Source organism: Uranotaenia lowii, chromosome 2, assembly GCF_029784155.1.
Source record: "Uranotaenia lowii strain MFRU-FL chromosome 2, ASM2978415v1, whole genome shotgun sequence".
Lineage (NCBI taxonomy): Eukaryota > Metazoa > Arthropoda > Insecta > Diptera > Culicidae > Uranotaenia > Uranotaenia lowii.
In genome coordinates this window covers 243,566,527-243,580,237 of record NC_073692.1, presented here as the reverse complement: position 1 = coordinate 243,580,237, position 13,711 = coordinate 243,566,527, and the positions used below count along the sequence as shown (strand labels likewise).

Here is a 13,711-nt window from a genome sequence, read left to right as displayed (position 1 = left end):
AAGGGCAGAAACACAGTGCACGCGAGCGAGCGAGCGAGCGATTCGCGCGAAGATTCGCACCTCATTTGAACATGTTGAAAACTGTGAGACCGTTCACAGTGCAAGCGACGCGATTCGTACTATCGCGCGAAATACCATTCGGAAAATTATCCGTCGCAGCAGTCGCGTGAATACTTTGTTTTGGTTCACCCAAACTTCATATGAACCTGCACTGAGATTATTTCTCGGCAGTTTTATTTGAAAATATATCGCGTTATTTTTAAATTATAAAAAAATCGATTTTCCTCGACTAACTTTTTAAATAAATTTGTAGCAGAGGTCAATTTCAATTATGACAAAGTTTTCCCAGCATATACCTGTTGTTTGTCCAGTATATGGACGAAATGGTGACCACTGACCAGCAAATTCTGAAAAGAAATTCGTATTATTTTGCGGCACGGTGAATTTGTGCTCTTTGTGCTGTAAAAAACACATTACTTCGGGGGAAAATTTAAACATTGTGAATTAATTTTTTTCACCAAGCTGCATAAGATGCATATTCCATATACCGGCGCGCGTTTTTTTTTCTTTAATTATTTGAAATCTTTAGAGATTCCGGTGACAAATTGCGTGGTCATCAGGTCTCGCACGATCCTAATTTTTTTCATTCCATTTCTAATTGCTTGAATAATTTAAGAACGTGAAGTTTTGATGCCAAAATAAATAAGATGGTTTATAAAAAATTATTTTCTTCGAAAAACAAATACTCCTTTTCTTTAAGAACAAATAAAATAATTTCTCCTAGAGAAATTGATATATGGATATTGTTTTGAAACAAGAGTAGATTAGCTGAAAAATATTTAAAGTACTAGCTGCAAAAATGGTTATTTATCATTTCTTTTCATCTTAAATTACTATAATCATGATTATGCAGTTCAAAATATGTCGACTGGAAAAGAAACGCAGCTGTTAGATCAAAATCAGTTGCTTGGACTCACAATGAAAACTCCTAGAAAAATTTATAGCATCCTGACATCTGTAACCAAAGCAAACACTCAACTGCTGATCACAGAACATTTATATCCAGAAAAAGGTAAATTTTACTTGTTCAATCTGTAATATGAGCAAGAATTAAATAATAAATATGACTCTAGAACAAATTTATCTTACACTAGCTGACCCGGTGTGCTTTGCTACACCTTCCAAAATTTATTGAAGTTTGTGGTTCCTAGTTATTCAAATTTTAATTTTTTTGCCCAAAATTTTAAATTCAATTTAAAAAATTTTTAAATGTTTCATCGACATAAAGTTGCAACTTTTTTAATTAAAAAACTTAATTTTTTTTTAATCCGTGTTTTAATCCTTTTTATGACTCTGGATCTCTCTGCTTCATAAGTTTATAACTTATGCCAAAATATTTTGTTTATATATGGAACTTCGGCGTTCCTTTTTAATATGGGGTGGGTCTCAAACTTTCATAAAACATTTTATGAATCAAAATAACGTCAAGGGACATTCATTTCACCCATTCGTTCTCGAATTATTATACAAATTGTGAATGTGACCCCCTTGCCCATTCCTATATCCCTAATGAAATGAAGGGGAGTCTCATAACATCAGAAAAACACTTCTTGTATACAAATACGATCCCATGTCATAAATGGCTCCCTTCTCTATAAGTTCTAGAGATATTCAAAAAACGGATGACCCTCTCTCCACTTTATATATAAGATAAGGGGGCCTCAAACCATCAAAGAAACATTGCCCGTACATAAATATGCTCCCATGCAAATTCGCTTCCATTTTCTCGATTAGTTATCGAAATATTAAAAAAATGTATGAGTGACCCTTTTCCCACTTTTCATCGTTCCTCTGAATAAAGGGAGGGGTGTTAAACCACGGAAAAACATTTCTTGTGCTCGAATACCTTCTCATGCCAAATTTGGTTTCGTTTGCTTTATTAGTTGTCAAGTTATGCTATAAAAGCCCCTCTTCCAACCTATCTTCTACCTGGAAGGGGAATCAAGGGGATCAAGATCAAACATTCCGTGTATTTAAATACACTCCCATGCTAAATTCTGTTCCATTTGCTCGATTGTATGATTGTTCCCAAGTCATATTTGGTTCCATTTGTTAAATAAGTTCTTGATTTATGCAAAACAATCGTTTGTACCGTCTTTCCTAACTGTATCCCCAATTGAAGGAGAGAGAAGTCTGAAAAAAGGAAATAACTCTTTTACGTATCCCAATGCTTCCCCATGCCAAAGTTGTTTCCATTTGCTCCATTAGTTCTCGAGTTATGCGTTATGCGAGTTATAAAGGACGCCCAACCCCCCCCCCCCCCCCCGCCTTCTCCTTCCAATCACCCCACTGGAAGGAGGCAATAGTACCAAATATTCACAGAAACATTCTTTGTGTTCAAATTCCCTCCCAAGCCAAATTTCGTTCCATTTGCTGGGTAAGTTCCCGTGTGATGAAACAAATTGTTAGAAGCACCCTTCATTCTTAAGATTTTCCGACTGTAAGAACGAAGGGTTCGTAAAATATCATAGACACATTTCTCGTAATCAAATACCTTACCATGCCAAATTTGGTTCCATTTGCTTGATTAGTTTTCCAGTTATACTGAAAATTGTGAAAGAGCTCCCTCCCCACATTCTATTTCCTCACTGGAAAGAGGGAGGGGTACCAAATATTCATAGAACTATTTATCGTACCCAAACATCCTTCCAAGCCAAATTTGGTTTCATTTGCTCGAATAGTTTTCAAGTTATGCAAATAATCATAGAACCATTTCTCGTATTCCACTACCCTCTCATGCCAAATTTGGTTCCATTAGCTTGATTAGTTCTCCAGTTCTGTACAAAATTGCAAGGTAGGCCCGCTCCCCCTTTTCTATCTCCCCACACGAAGGAGGGAGGGGTACCAAATATTTTAAGAAACATTCCTCGTACTCAAGTTTCCATCCATGCCAAGTTTGGTTTGATTTGCTTGATCAGTTCTCGAATTATGAAGACTTATTACTTTTAAATGAAAGACCCCCTCCCCCCTTCCAGGAATAGCGAGGGGTCCCAAACTATCATAGGAACCTTCCCCGGCCTCCAATACCCTTATATGCCAAGTTTCACGCAAATCGGTTCAGTAGTTTTCGAGTCTATAGGGAACAGACAGACAGACAGAAATTCATTTTTATATATAGGTATAGATTAAAGTGCTTTTGAAATAAAATCTTGGGTGCTTATTCTGCGAGTCACGTGACGTGGATTTGTCGGGTCAACATGATTTGACGTCAGTGAAAGTCGCCGGCGCTGATAGCGACGAAAACTCCGGTTTGTGGATTCGGCAATAAAAATAATTGAATTATTTTATGACGCTGTTAAAAATTTTAATTGAATGTCACATACAAATTATTTCATAATGATTTAAACAAAAATAACCTCTTAAAAATTATTCTTTCAATTCCCTATAAATTGATTTACATAAATATTATTAAAGATTTTTCTCAGTGTAAATCGCATCCCGTTCGTCGCGTGCACTGTGAACGATCCTGAAAAATGTTCGCGCGAAATTCATTTCAGGTTCATTCAAAAATCGCTCGCTCGCTCGCTCGCGTGCACTGTGTTTCTGCCCTAAGGCTCAAGAAAAACAGCATGGGTAAACACTTACTTATTTAAATAGTCATTTGCATAAAACTAAAATTTCTGATGGCTTGGAAAAAGTTGTTTTTCTCTTGGCATGCGTTTTTGTAAATGTCACCTATGTCACGGCTTACTGTGACCTGGAAGATTACTGAAGTTGTTACGCAAAATTTCTGTTTTATTGATGGTGTGGTAAGTTATCATATAAATTATTAAATGTATAATAGCTAAACTCAATTCAAAGGGATTTGTGGGGGGTTAGATAGGACATCAAACGAACGAATGACTGAAATACAATGGATTGTGGGTCCACGCCAGCTGGAGTATCACGGCAAATTTGTAATTATACGAAAGATGCTAGGGTACCTTTTCATAATTCTTAATTTGTTTCGAACAATATGAAGACAGTTTGATGAGTCAAACCTATCCCAAACCAGTGGTAACGGATCTCTTGGTAGTGCTGCAATTATTGTTGATGAGTTAAGCATTAACAATATTTGAATATGCGATTGAGACTTCCCGTACCCTAGGGGAGGAAGACTGAAATTCGCTGTATCATTTTTTTTACTGTTCGGCAAAAAGACAGCTATTGTTGAAAAGGTATGTAATCGTTTAAATTTTTACATAAGATGATCAGTTTCGTGTAGCGAGTCATGTAACTCAGTTGTTTAGGTGCGAAATTTAAGTCTTCTGAATGAATGGCTGCAGATTCAAACGTAAACATTGAAATCGAGTACACCAGCTAGATTATCCTATACCAGTCTGGTATGTCAGCTTTGAACTATATAAAACTGTAGTTCGGTCCATGGGAACTACCCAAAATCTAAATCTGTAATTTAAGCTATTTTTAGAACGAATTTTTAGAACGAATTAATCAAACAATTTTTATTTGTCAGCTTCAAAAACTTCAACGAAATTTAAGTGATTCAATACGCCTGATCATGCAAAAATTTGCCAGAGCAAAACAAAACCTTATTGAATCATTGTTTTATGCAAAACAAGTGCTTTTCAGCATCAAAAAGGTTTTATGAAAATCACTGAATAAGAAAGTAAAATTTTAAACCTTCGCACTGGTCGGTAGATTGATGAAAGAAATTTGACGTTTGAAAGATTTTTTTTCCTTTTTTTATTCATTCTTCCTCCCCCAGCCCGTACCGACACGGGTCAGACGACCTATCAGCCACTGGTGAGTTCTGTGCATCAGTGTTAAATATGAGATAATTTGGTTGATTTATGAATTAGCACAACACGTTTCAATTTTGCATGGCAAATTGTATGGATGAAGAAATTTTTGCACATTTTATCATCCAGAAAATTCAAATAAGTTTGAAATTAACATGGTCTTTGATTTAGGTTTTGACTATTCTCAAGCTTTATTTTTTGCTAACATGACAAGCAGCTAAGTATTTAATTAAAAAAAAGTTATAACCATTTCGAAATAAAAAAATCTGAATCCATTGAAAAGTACAGACCCCGTTCGATTTTGGCAACATTCGATTTTGGCAACATCCGAGCAAAAACCGTTCGATTTTGGCAACATCCAAAAAATACGGTTTTTTTTTGTAACTTTTTTATTTTCATTCCAAATTTATCAAATTTAATGTAAAACGTAATATTAGCATGAAATTTTTCAATTTGGCTAATGTATAAGAGTTTTAAACTGTAAAAACACGAATTTTTCCATATTTTACTGCTTAAAACTAATATAATAGAGCCAAATTAAAAAATTTATGCTAATATAAGGTTTTACATCAATTTTGAATAATTTGAAGTAAAAATTTGAAATAAAAAAGTGACAAAAAAAACGTTCGATTTTGGCAACATTCGATTTTAGCAACATAAAATTTATGGGCGTGTTGCCAAAAACGAACGGGGTCTGTATTTAAAAATGGCAGACTTTGTTTGCTAGAGCTTTAAATAATTTCATGAAATGGTTTTGCAAAGGTTTTATAAATCAATAAATTCCATGGCTATGCAAAGCAGTTTTTTTGAGATTTTTATGCTCACCCTACAGTTTCACAGCTTTCAAAAAAACAATCAAAATCGCTTAAATTCGAAAAAAAAAAATGTTCTGAAAAAAATGTAAAACATCGAATATCTTTTTTGGGGTACAAGTTAGATTTGTGCTTTGTTGACATGAATTGTACTGCGAGAATCAGAGCATCTGTATTCGTGGTCTATTCTTGGGTCTAATTTATACAAGAATTGAACCAAAGAATTGAACCAAACGGTTTAGAACTGCGTCAAATTGGATCCAAATCTCATCAGTTTTGGATCAATCCTTATACCAGCTCTAAAAAAGTTGAGTTGAAACTGGTATAATGGATCACCAATGCGGTTGCTCGGGTCTAATTGAGGACTGGATGGATCGCCTCCAAAATTTTTATTGCTATTTCTGGCAGCAAACTGGGTGCACTGCTCTGCATAGAGACGCCGCCAGAGAATCGCGACTTTTCTGAAAACTTATTTGATACACGCAATGACGGACGGCATCCTGTTTACATAGCCGTCGTTTCCATAGTGAATTCCTTCAACACTCTCGGGTGCACTTCTTCGACGTGGGCATCAACTACGTTTTTCCAAAGTGAATTGCGCAGTATATATTGAAATACTATTGTGAATTATATTTTATATTTTTGCTTCACTAGCTTTGGCCGAGTAGCTACGGTGAATGTGGTAGGTAACAAACTGATTCCGTCAGTAAAATTTGAGTTTTCGCCACAGCAGGTTAGATTCTAGCTTAGATTAGCCATAAAATGTAGATACTAATAAAACTTTGTCAGATAGCCAGGTTCTTAAATTCTAACACCCAAAAATTATTTCTTGATTTATTTAAAAAAAGTTCTTCCAAACTAAGTGACGCAATGCTGGAATGGGTCATTACACATTGCGAGGAAGAATGACCTAAATGGGTTAAACTCCTATAAAAACAAACAAAAAAAAGTCATTACACATCTAAAGTAGATTAACGTAAACATCAAAAGTAGATTAAGATTTCAACTGATTAATTGTAACAAATACGACAATTTCATCAAAAGAGAGTCACCATTGGTTGATTTTAGAGGTTGATACTAATGGGTACGCATTGTTGTATACTATAAATGTATAATACAAAGACAATACGCAAACAAAAGAGTCACAATGAAGTCAGTAAACTGACCAACAGTTTTGGTAGACGGCTCGTTCTGTTGCCCTCCTAAAGCCATTGTTGTCATCATCTGATCCTTTACACAACGACTTTTCCCAGTGACTTTCGCCATTGAAATTGATGCTGTGCTGCTTTACTCGTTGCTGCTTGTGCTAGAGTAGTAGTGTGTACAGATTTTCGTTTTTACTACAAGATTCTCAGTCAAATCGTACCGTGCGTATTTTGTTTTTTTTATCAATGGATATAGATCCTTTGTAAAGGACGTAGTAGATGAGAGAAAGAGCGAAGAGAAATTTACAACGAGACTCCGCCCCCAAGAGAGCGCCTATACATACAATCATGACTATATCCTTTTTCAGCAGGCAACGGCACAGTTCGAAAAGGATTCATAATCTCACTTTTGGAAGTGAAGCCACGCCCCGGCGATTATATACATGGCATACGCCGCCACCATCAGTCGTCTCTTGGAAGATAGGACTATTGCAAAGTTGCAGCATCCCGCTGACATTGCTGGTGGAAGGAGTCAAATGTCGTTGTAAAAAAGGACTAAATGGGGAAAACGAGTCCCGCAGTCAGTATGGTCGGATGCTGCGGTTGGCTTGAGCGATGCCAGGCCACGATTGCTGTCACGTCAGACGCCGCCACGTGGTACCAGTGGGATGGGATGCCAGAATGACATCCGACAGTGTACAAATCGACCAAGAGGGATGGAATGGGGTCGAGGGTGATAGGGAAAAAGGAAAATGACTGACTGGTGTTGGATTTGCTGCGCCAGTCAGAATCAACCCCGGGACGCAAGAACGGATGCAGTGGGATGGGAGCATGTGGAACATAAGGATTCAACCCCGGTCACTAGCTAGAGGAAAGGCTGCTGCTTGAGGAAGTGGGTGGGATCGGGATGTTGCTGACAAGGCAAGGATAACGTTTCGGTTGAAGTGAAATGCGAGATGGCAAGCAGTGTGGTAACTGTAGCAAATGTGAATTGTGATGAAGTCAATACAGCATCAGTCGGTAATCAGCTTCTACCGTTTCTGGGCTGATGCAAAGCCAGAGAACCACTACGGGAAATCTGGACACCCGGAGTCAGTTTATCAGGAACAATCGAGACAGTGACATCGATCGACTAAAGTTTCCCGCGTCCGCGTTTGCTTAGAGATTTCGTTGAACGTACGAAAAAGACCGTGTTGTTCAAGAACTTTGTTGCGTCGGATTTGTGGAATCGAAATCGACCTTTTGAGTGATTCACCAAGAGCTGCTCACTATTGTAAAAAGGAATATTGTCTGTGCCAAAAACACAGATTGAAGTGTTGGGAGCTTAATAGCGAAAAATAAAAGCAAACAAATTGTTTAATTTTCTTTTTTGTTGAAGTGAATATTGTGAATAAATTTTGTGCCGTAATTCAATTGAAGATAAATGTGATCTTGCTGCAATTTAGCAGTGAAAATTAATCAAGTTGGATTTCAAATTCGTTTGGCAGCCACGAAGAATGGGAACAGGTAAAATATGAAGACACCAAGCTATCAGATAAGCAATTAGATTCAATAAGCAGAGGGATGATATCTTAGTATTTTTCATGTTCAACACTAGGTTTACGGAATCCAACAAATATGGCGTAAACATTTTTTCTCCTCTCGAGTCCTGTGCTCATTTACAGAATCTGATTCTCTCGACTAAAAGCATGAACGATGAGAATTTTTTGAATCTGTTAAAAAAAACTTTGCTGTGAAATTTCAGCGGAACCTGTACCAAATAACAAACGACGTATTACAGGTTCAGGCTACATACTACAAGACAAAACACTCCAATTTTTTTTTTCAAATTAAATTTCTAATTGTGAATAAGATTTAGAGCAAAAAAAGATATCAAACAAATGATATGAATAGATATATTTATGTCCTAAAAGCAATCCGCAAAACGTGGGGTTCAAATAATATAAGGAAAACTTCAAAATAGCGCTCCTGCTCTAGTCGACAATTTTGTTATCCATTGCCAGCCCCAACTTAGCTAACAATCACGGTTCCGTTCTAATAGACTTCTTCCAAAAGCCATCATTTCTCAAATCATTTTATTCCCCTTTGTATTCTCAGCTCCCATTCATGGTCTTTTTTTCACAACACCAGACAGTTCGACAAAAAGGCGTTCACCAGTAGAAACTATCTATCACATTTACACTATTGGTATTAGAGCAAGTTCACTGGTGTTGGGGGAAAGTGGTAGAAATTTTGGCACTTGTAGAACATTTTGAAAATTTTACCATGCAAAAATGTTTACAAGATCAGTGGGCGTTGTATTTTTTTACAGCACTGTTTATATTCCAGCCGTATGTGATAGAAATATTGCTATTTTTGCATCACAACTCACATCACAAATTTTTCCCAAAAGTAATACTGAATCATGTTTATTGGTTTGTTTACTGATGAATTGAGGCTTTCTTCGATATTTCTGCTGTCAAATATGCATCTAACGACAGTTTTTCGTTTTCTTGTTTTTTTTTCACGCGATTTTCGTGCTTAATGTTAAACAAAATCTTAAAAATTATTTTGCGAATCGGTTTTTTTTACGAAACGTTTGTTGGACAATTTTAATACCATGATTTTGAAAAATACATGTTTTTGTACATGTTTTTAATTGCTAATTTGAAAGCTGTTTAACCGTAGGATGAAAATAAAAATCGCAATTATCTGCTTTGCATAGACAATAAGTTTGTTGATTTATATAACCTTCGCAAAAACATGTCATGAAATTGTTGAAAGCTCCAGCAAGCAAAGCCTGCAATTTTACAATACTTTTTAATTGATTCCGATTTTTTATTTTAAAATGGTTTTAACATTTTTTCTCGAAATACTTTGCTTCCTCAAAAAAAAAATGAAGTTTAAGAATAGGTAAAATCAATATCTAATCAAAGACAAACTTCATTTCAAGCTTAGGGGCCGTTCACTAATTTTGGAAATTTTCAACCCTACCCCCCCCCCCCTGGTAAGACAAAGTAAGATTTTTCAAAAACCCCCCTCTCCCCCTAGTAAGATCTTACGTTTTTTATTCTTTGAGAAATTGACACTTTTTTTAGGTTTTATCTTTGACACTTTGACACGTTTTTTTTTCAAAAATAGCTTGAAACTATTAAAAATGTGACATACAAAGTACTTTTTAAGTAAAATTTAAAAAAAAAACTGTATTTGAAAAGCACAATCTATACAAAACAACAGATGAAATGTCATAGACGATTAAAGAAATCATTATTCATGACATGTTTGGGGTCACAATAATTTTCAATAAATTTCCACAATCGAATAAACGATATAAAATCAAAATTCCGATTTCAAAACGAGAGATCAGGTTAGCACAATGTAACCTAAAAAATTGTTATGTTTTTTTTTACCTGAAAATCATAAATATCATTCTATACTACTAGAATTGGGGCCAAAATGTTTAACGACAATCAGGTTGTCAACTAACCTAAAAGATCAGACTCGTTCAGTGGTAAGCGATAAAGTTTTAGGATTTTTTTTTGGTAAATCTTTTGTAAAATTTAGAGTTGATAGTGTCTATCACTGAAAAAACTGTCTAGAAATTCATTATTTAAAGCGCCTTATATTGATTTTTAAAGATTTTTTCTGAATGAAGTCATTTTCGAAATATGATGGATACAAATCGTGGTGTCACAACGCGCCAGTTTCCTTGTTGTTTCTTTAAATTTCTCAATTGAAAAGATTGTTATGATGAAAAGCGAAAAGCGACGATCTTTTTTAATAATGTGCTTTAGTGTTTTTAGTTTGAATTGATTCTCTAAAATTTTATAGAACCTGTTATTTTTTTTTATTAATTCAAAGACATTAAAAGATAAATAACATAACATCCAAATTAACCAACAAAAAGGTAGTGAGTAAAATAAGACCTGAGTAATATGGTTTCGTATAGCTGTGGCTGTGATAAATTTTTAATGTAATATTTCTTACGTAAGATTTTTGGAAACCTCCCCCCTACCCCCCTAGTAAGAGATCGTAAGCAAATGAGAAACCCCCCCATACCCCCTATGTGCTTACGTAATTAGTGAACAGCCTCTTATTTGAATTTCCTGGATGATTAAATATGCAAATGTTTATTCTTCCGTACAAAATTGAACACGTTAATTGATTACATGCAACTAAATAAAAAACTCGGATTGTCTTTTAATTTGACATGTTTATTGCTTAAGTGGATATTTACATTTAACTATTAATTAATGTAATTTCTGTGCTCTTATTAACTGTTTTCCACTCTGAATTTTCATATTTTATGTACTCAATGTTGATTTTCAATAATTTCATCTTTATTCACACTTCATATTTTCATAAATATATTTTTTCCATCTTCAAATATTAAAATTAAAGTTTTGAGATTATTACATTCGTTGAAAAACATATCTATGTATTAAATAGTCGGACAACTTACAATGTCTGAAAAGTGTCAAAGTCGCTTAAACTGCTTTGGCTTTGGGAGATTACGGTTTTATCAGATTTATTTTGAAGTCCTCCCGACCAACATTTCATGCAAATAATCTAAAAATTGTTAAAAACCCTGTTTTTAAAACTTTGAAACTATAAATCTTAAAGAACTGTACTTCATGTCATGCTTTATTTGGCTTTATTATTCAGATAAATAAACAGTCATAACTTTGTGAAACTTAATTTGATCAACAGTTTTTCAGCTGACGAATCGTTGGAAAAGTTTTCAATGTGAAATGAATGTTCCTTGAAGATTTATGAAATGGTTACATTCATTACAAATAATCCCACTTTCATGAAAATGATATTCGAAATAAATGAATTTTTGAAAAGATATATTCAATAAACCAGCCAAACGATTTGAAACTTTAGGCGTGGTTGAGTCCATTTTTAAGCTTTAAATTGATATTCATTATGTAAAAATCGATCGACTTCCAATTGAATCCTATAGCAATTATTTTATAAAATCACATTTTCTGCATAGGGGTAAAAAGGGGCAAAACAGATTGCTTTCTTCCATCCTTTCACCTGCAAATACGCAAGTTTTAAATACCTTTCATTTCATTCTATTGAATTTCAACGACACAAAATTTTATGTTAGTATGACATATGTATAAAGATAAAAGCTTAATACTGGTGATATAAGATCAAATAACACTTCAATCAGATGGTTCTGGTTAAATTCAGCGGCAGGTTTGAGTTTCTGAGGAAATTTCACGTGGGATAAATGCTATTCCACATTCTCAAATCGTATTTTTTGCGATTTTGGGTCCGCATTTTCCCATTGGCAATTCACGGTTTATATGGAAGACCCCTCCTCAAAAAGGGCCGTCTCCAAATTAGATTTCATTTGAACTAGAAGTTCCATAATAAGTTTTCGTAACAAATATCAGCCTCTTTGACCACATGGTGGGTGAGTCTTAATAAGGTTTTTAAAATGTGCAACCATTGGAAAAAAAACGGACAACCAGAGATGCCAATATGCCTGATTTTTCAGGGATTGCCTGATTTTTCGAGGCTCTGCCTGACAACCTGAAAAGCCATTGAATTTCCCTGATTTTCCAAAAAATGCCTGATTTTGCCTGATTTTTGCGAATGTGATGAAAAATGGGTAGTAAGGAACTAAATTAGGTACCATTGCTGAAGTTAAAAAGCGAAAATGTGGCTGAATGAAACCAATCGAAAGATTCCCATTAATTCATATCTTAAAAGCACGGTGCGCCTCTGGACCGTTATTATAAAAAAAAATTGTCCATCAAATCCAAGTACGGGGCTCGATTCCTTAGGTCATTCTGCACCTCTGGGTAAATTTTAAAAAAAATCCCTAGCAGAAAATCCGAGAAATCTTGATTTTAAGGTTTTTGTTGAGAAATTTCAAAATAATTCATATTCAAATTATTCAATATCATCAAAAAACCTCCAAAAACGTCAAAAAAGTGGTCCAAGTCATTTCCAACCAGTATGTATTTGTTGCCGTTGATAAAATTATGATTATTTACAACTGACTTAACTCTCCAAACATGGCTTAAGTGTATTATAAGTATGGTTTATTAGTGGTTTAAGGTTAAATAAATCTTGTAATCATCATTGGCTTGAAACTACCTACAAGCGAATGACCAGCGAAACAGTCGACCGGCACAAAAGCGGGGACACAAGTGGGCTTTGAAAAATCAAAAGGATTCAACTTCAAATTCTCAACGTCAATTTTTGTCCTCAAAATGGATGTTCACGAAAAGAACAGAAATTTGGTTTGCGTACTCTGCCTTTCTAAGACATCGTCGCTTCGACCGATAAGTGCAGGTATAAGAGTTGTTATTCGAAAATTTCTCCAAGATTTTGAATCCAGAGAAAATTTGTATCCGTCGGTCATTTGCGGAACATGTCGCGCGTCGTGTGGAGAGTTCAGCAAGGGAGGTACAAGGGTCCCCAGGATTCGAAGTTACAAGCTCGAAAATTCAATCATCACGCGATCTCAAGGAATGTGCAAATGTGAGATTTGTGTTGCTGCCGGTATACATGAGGGCAGAAGCAACCTGCCTGGTTTTGAACCCAAGAAACTCAAGCGCGGAAGACCCAGGTCCAGTCCAGACACAGAAGACATTGATGGGTGTAAAGCGGTGGTAATTTGTAAAACTTGCTACAGTGAATACGGAAGAGGAAAAAGGCACCATTGCACTCAATCCACCCGAGCGTCGAATTTGAAAATCATTTTAATTTTGAATAATGGAGAGCCCTCGTCAAGCTCAGCGGATGCGGCAGTAGCTGACTATATGCGTTCAAAGCCAGATTCACCAGGTAAAACTATATTTTAAAATAATCACCTGCAGTGATGGTTTGAATCATTTGACTTATTTTTGAATCATTTGGTTATAACTTCTTTTGAAAACATTTTTCCATGAAATGATGTTCTAAACTTTAGTAGATACAGATCTAAGCTACAACTTTCTTGTATGTCATAAAT

General features: G+C 35.2%; 1 protein-coding gene across 3 annotated transcripts in view; it reads left to right on the top strand.

The window, feature by feature from the left end:
• Positions 1–7,767: 7,767 nt before the first annotated feature.
• Positions 7,768–13,711, top strand: part of LOC129747183 (protein dissatisfaction-like) — a 75,194-nt gene continuing 69,250 nt past the window's right edge. For 2 of the 3 annotated variants that reach the window (XM_055741231.1, XM_055741230.1), the window contains exon 1: positions 7,768–8,262. In XM_055741231.1, the coding sequence (XP_055597206.1) occupies positions 8,253–8,262 (10 nt within the window). In that variant the 5' untranslated portion in view covers positions 7,768–8,252. The remainder of the gene's footprint in view (positions 8,263–13,711) is intronic. The other variant, XM_055741232.1, reaches the window with a different exon arrangement.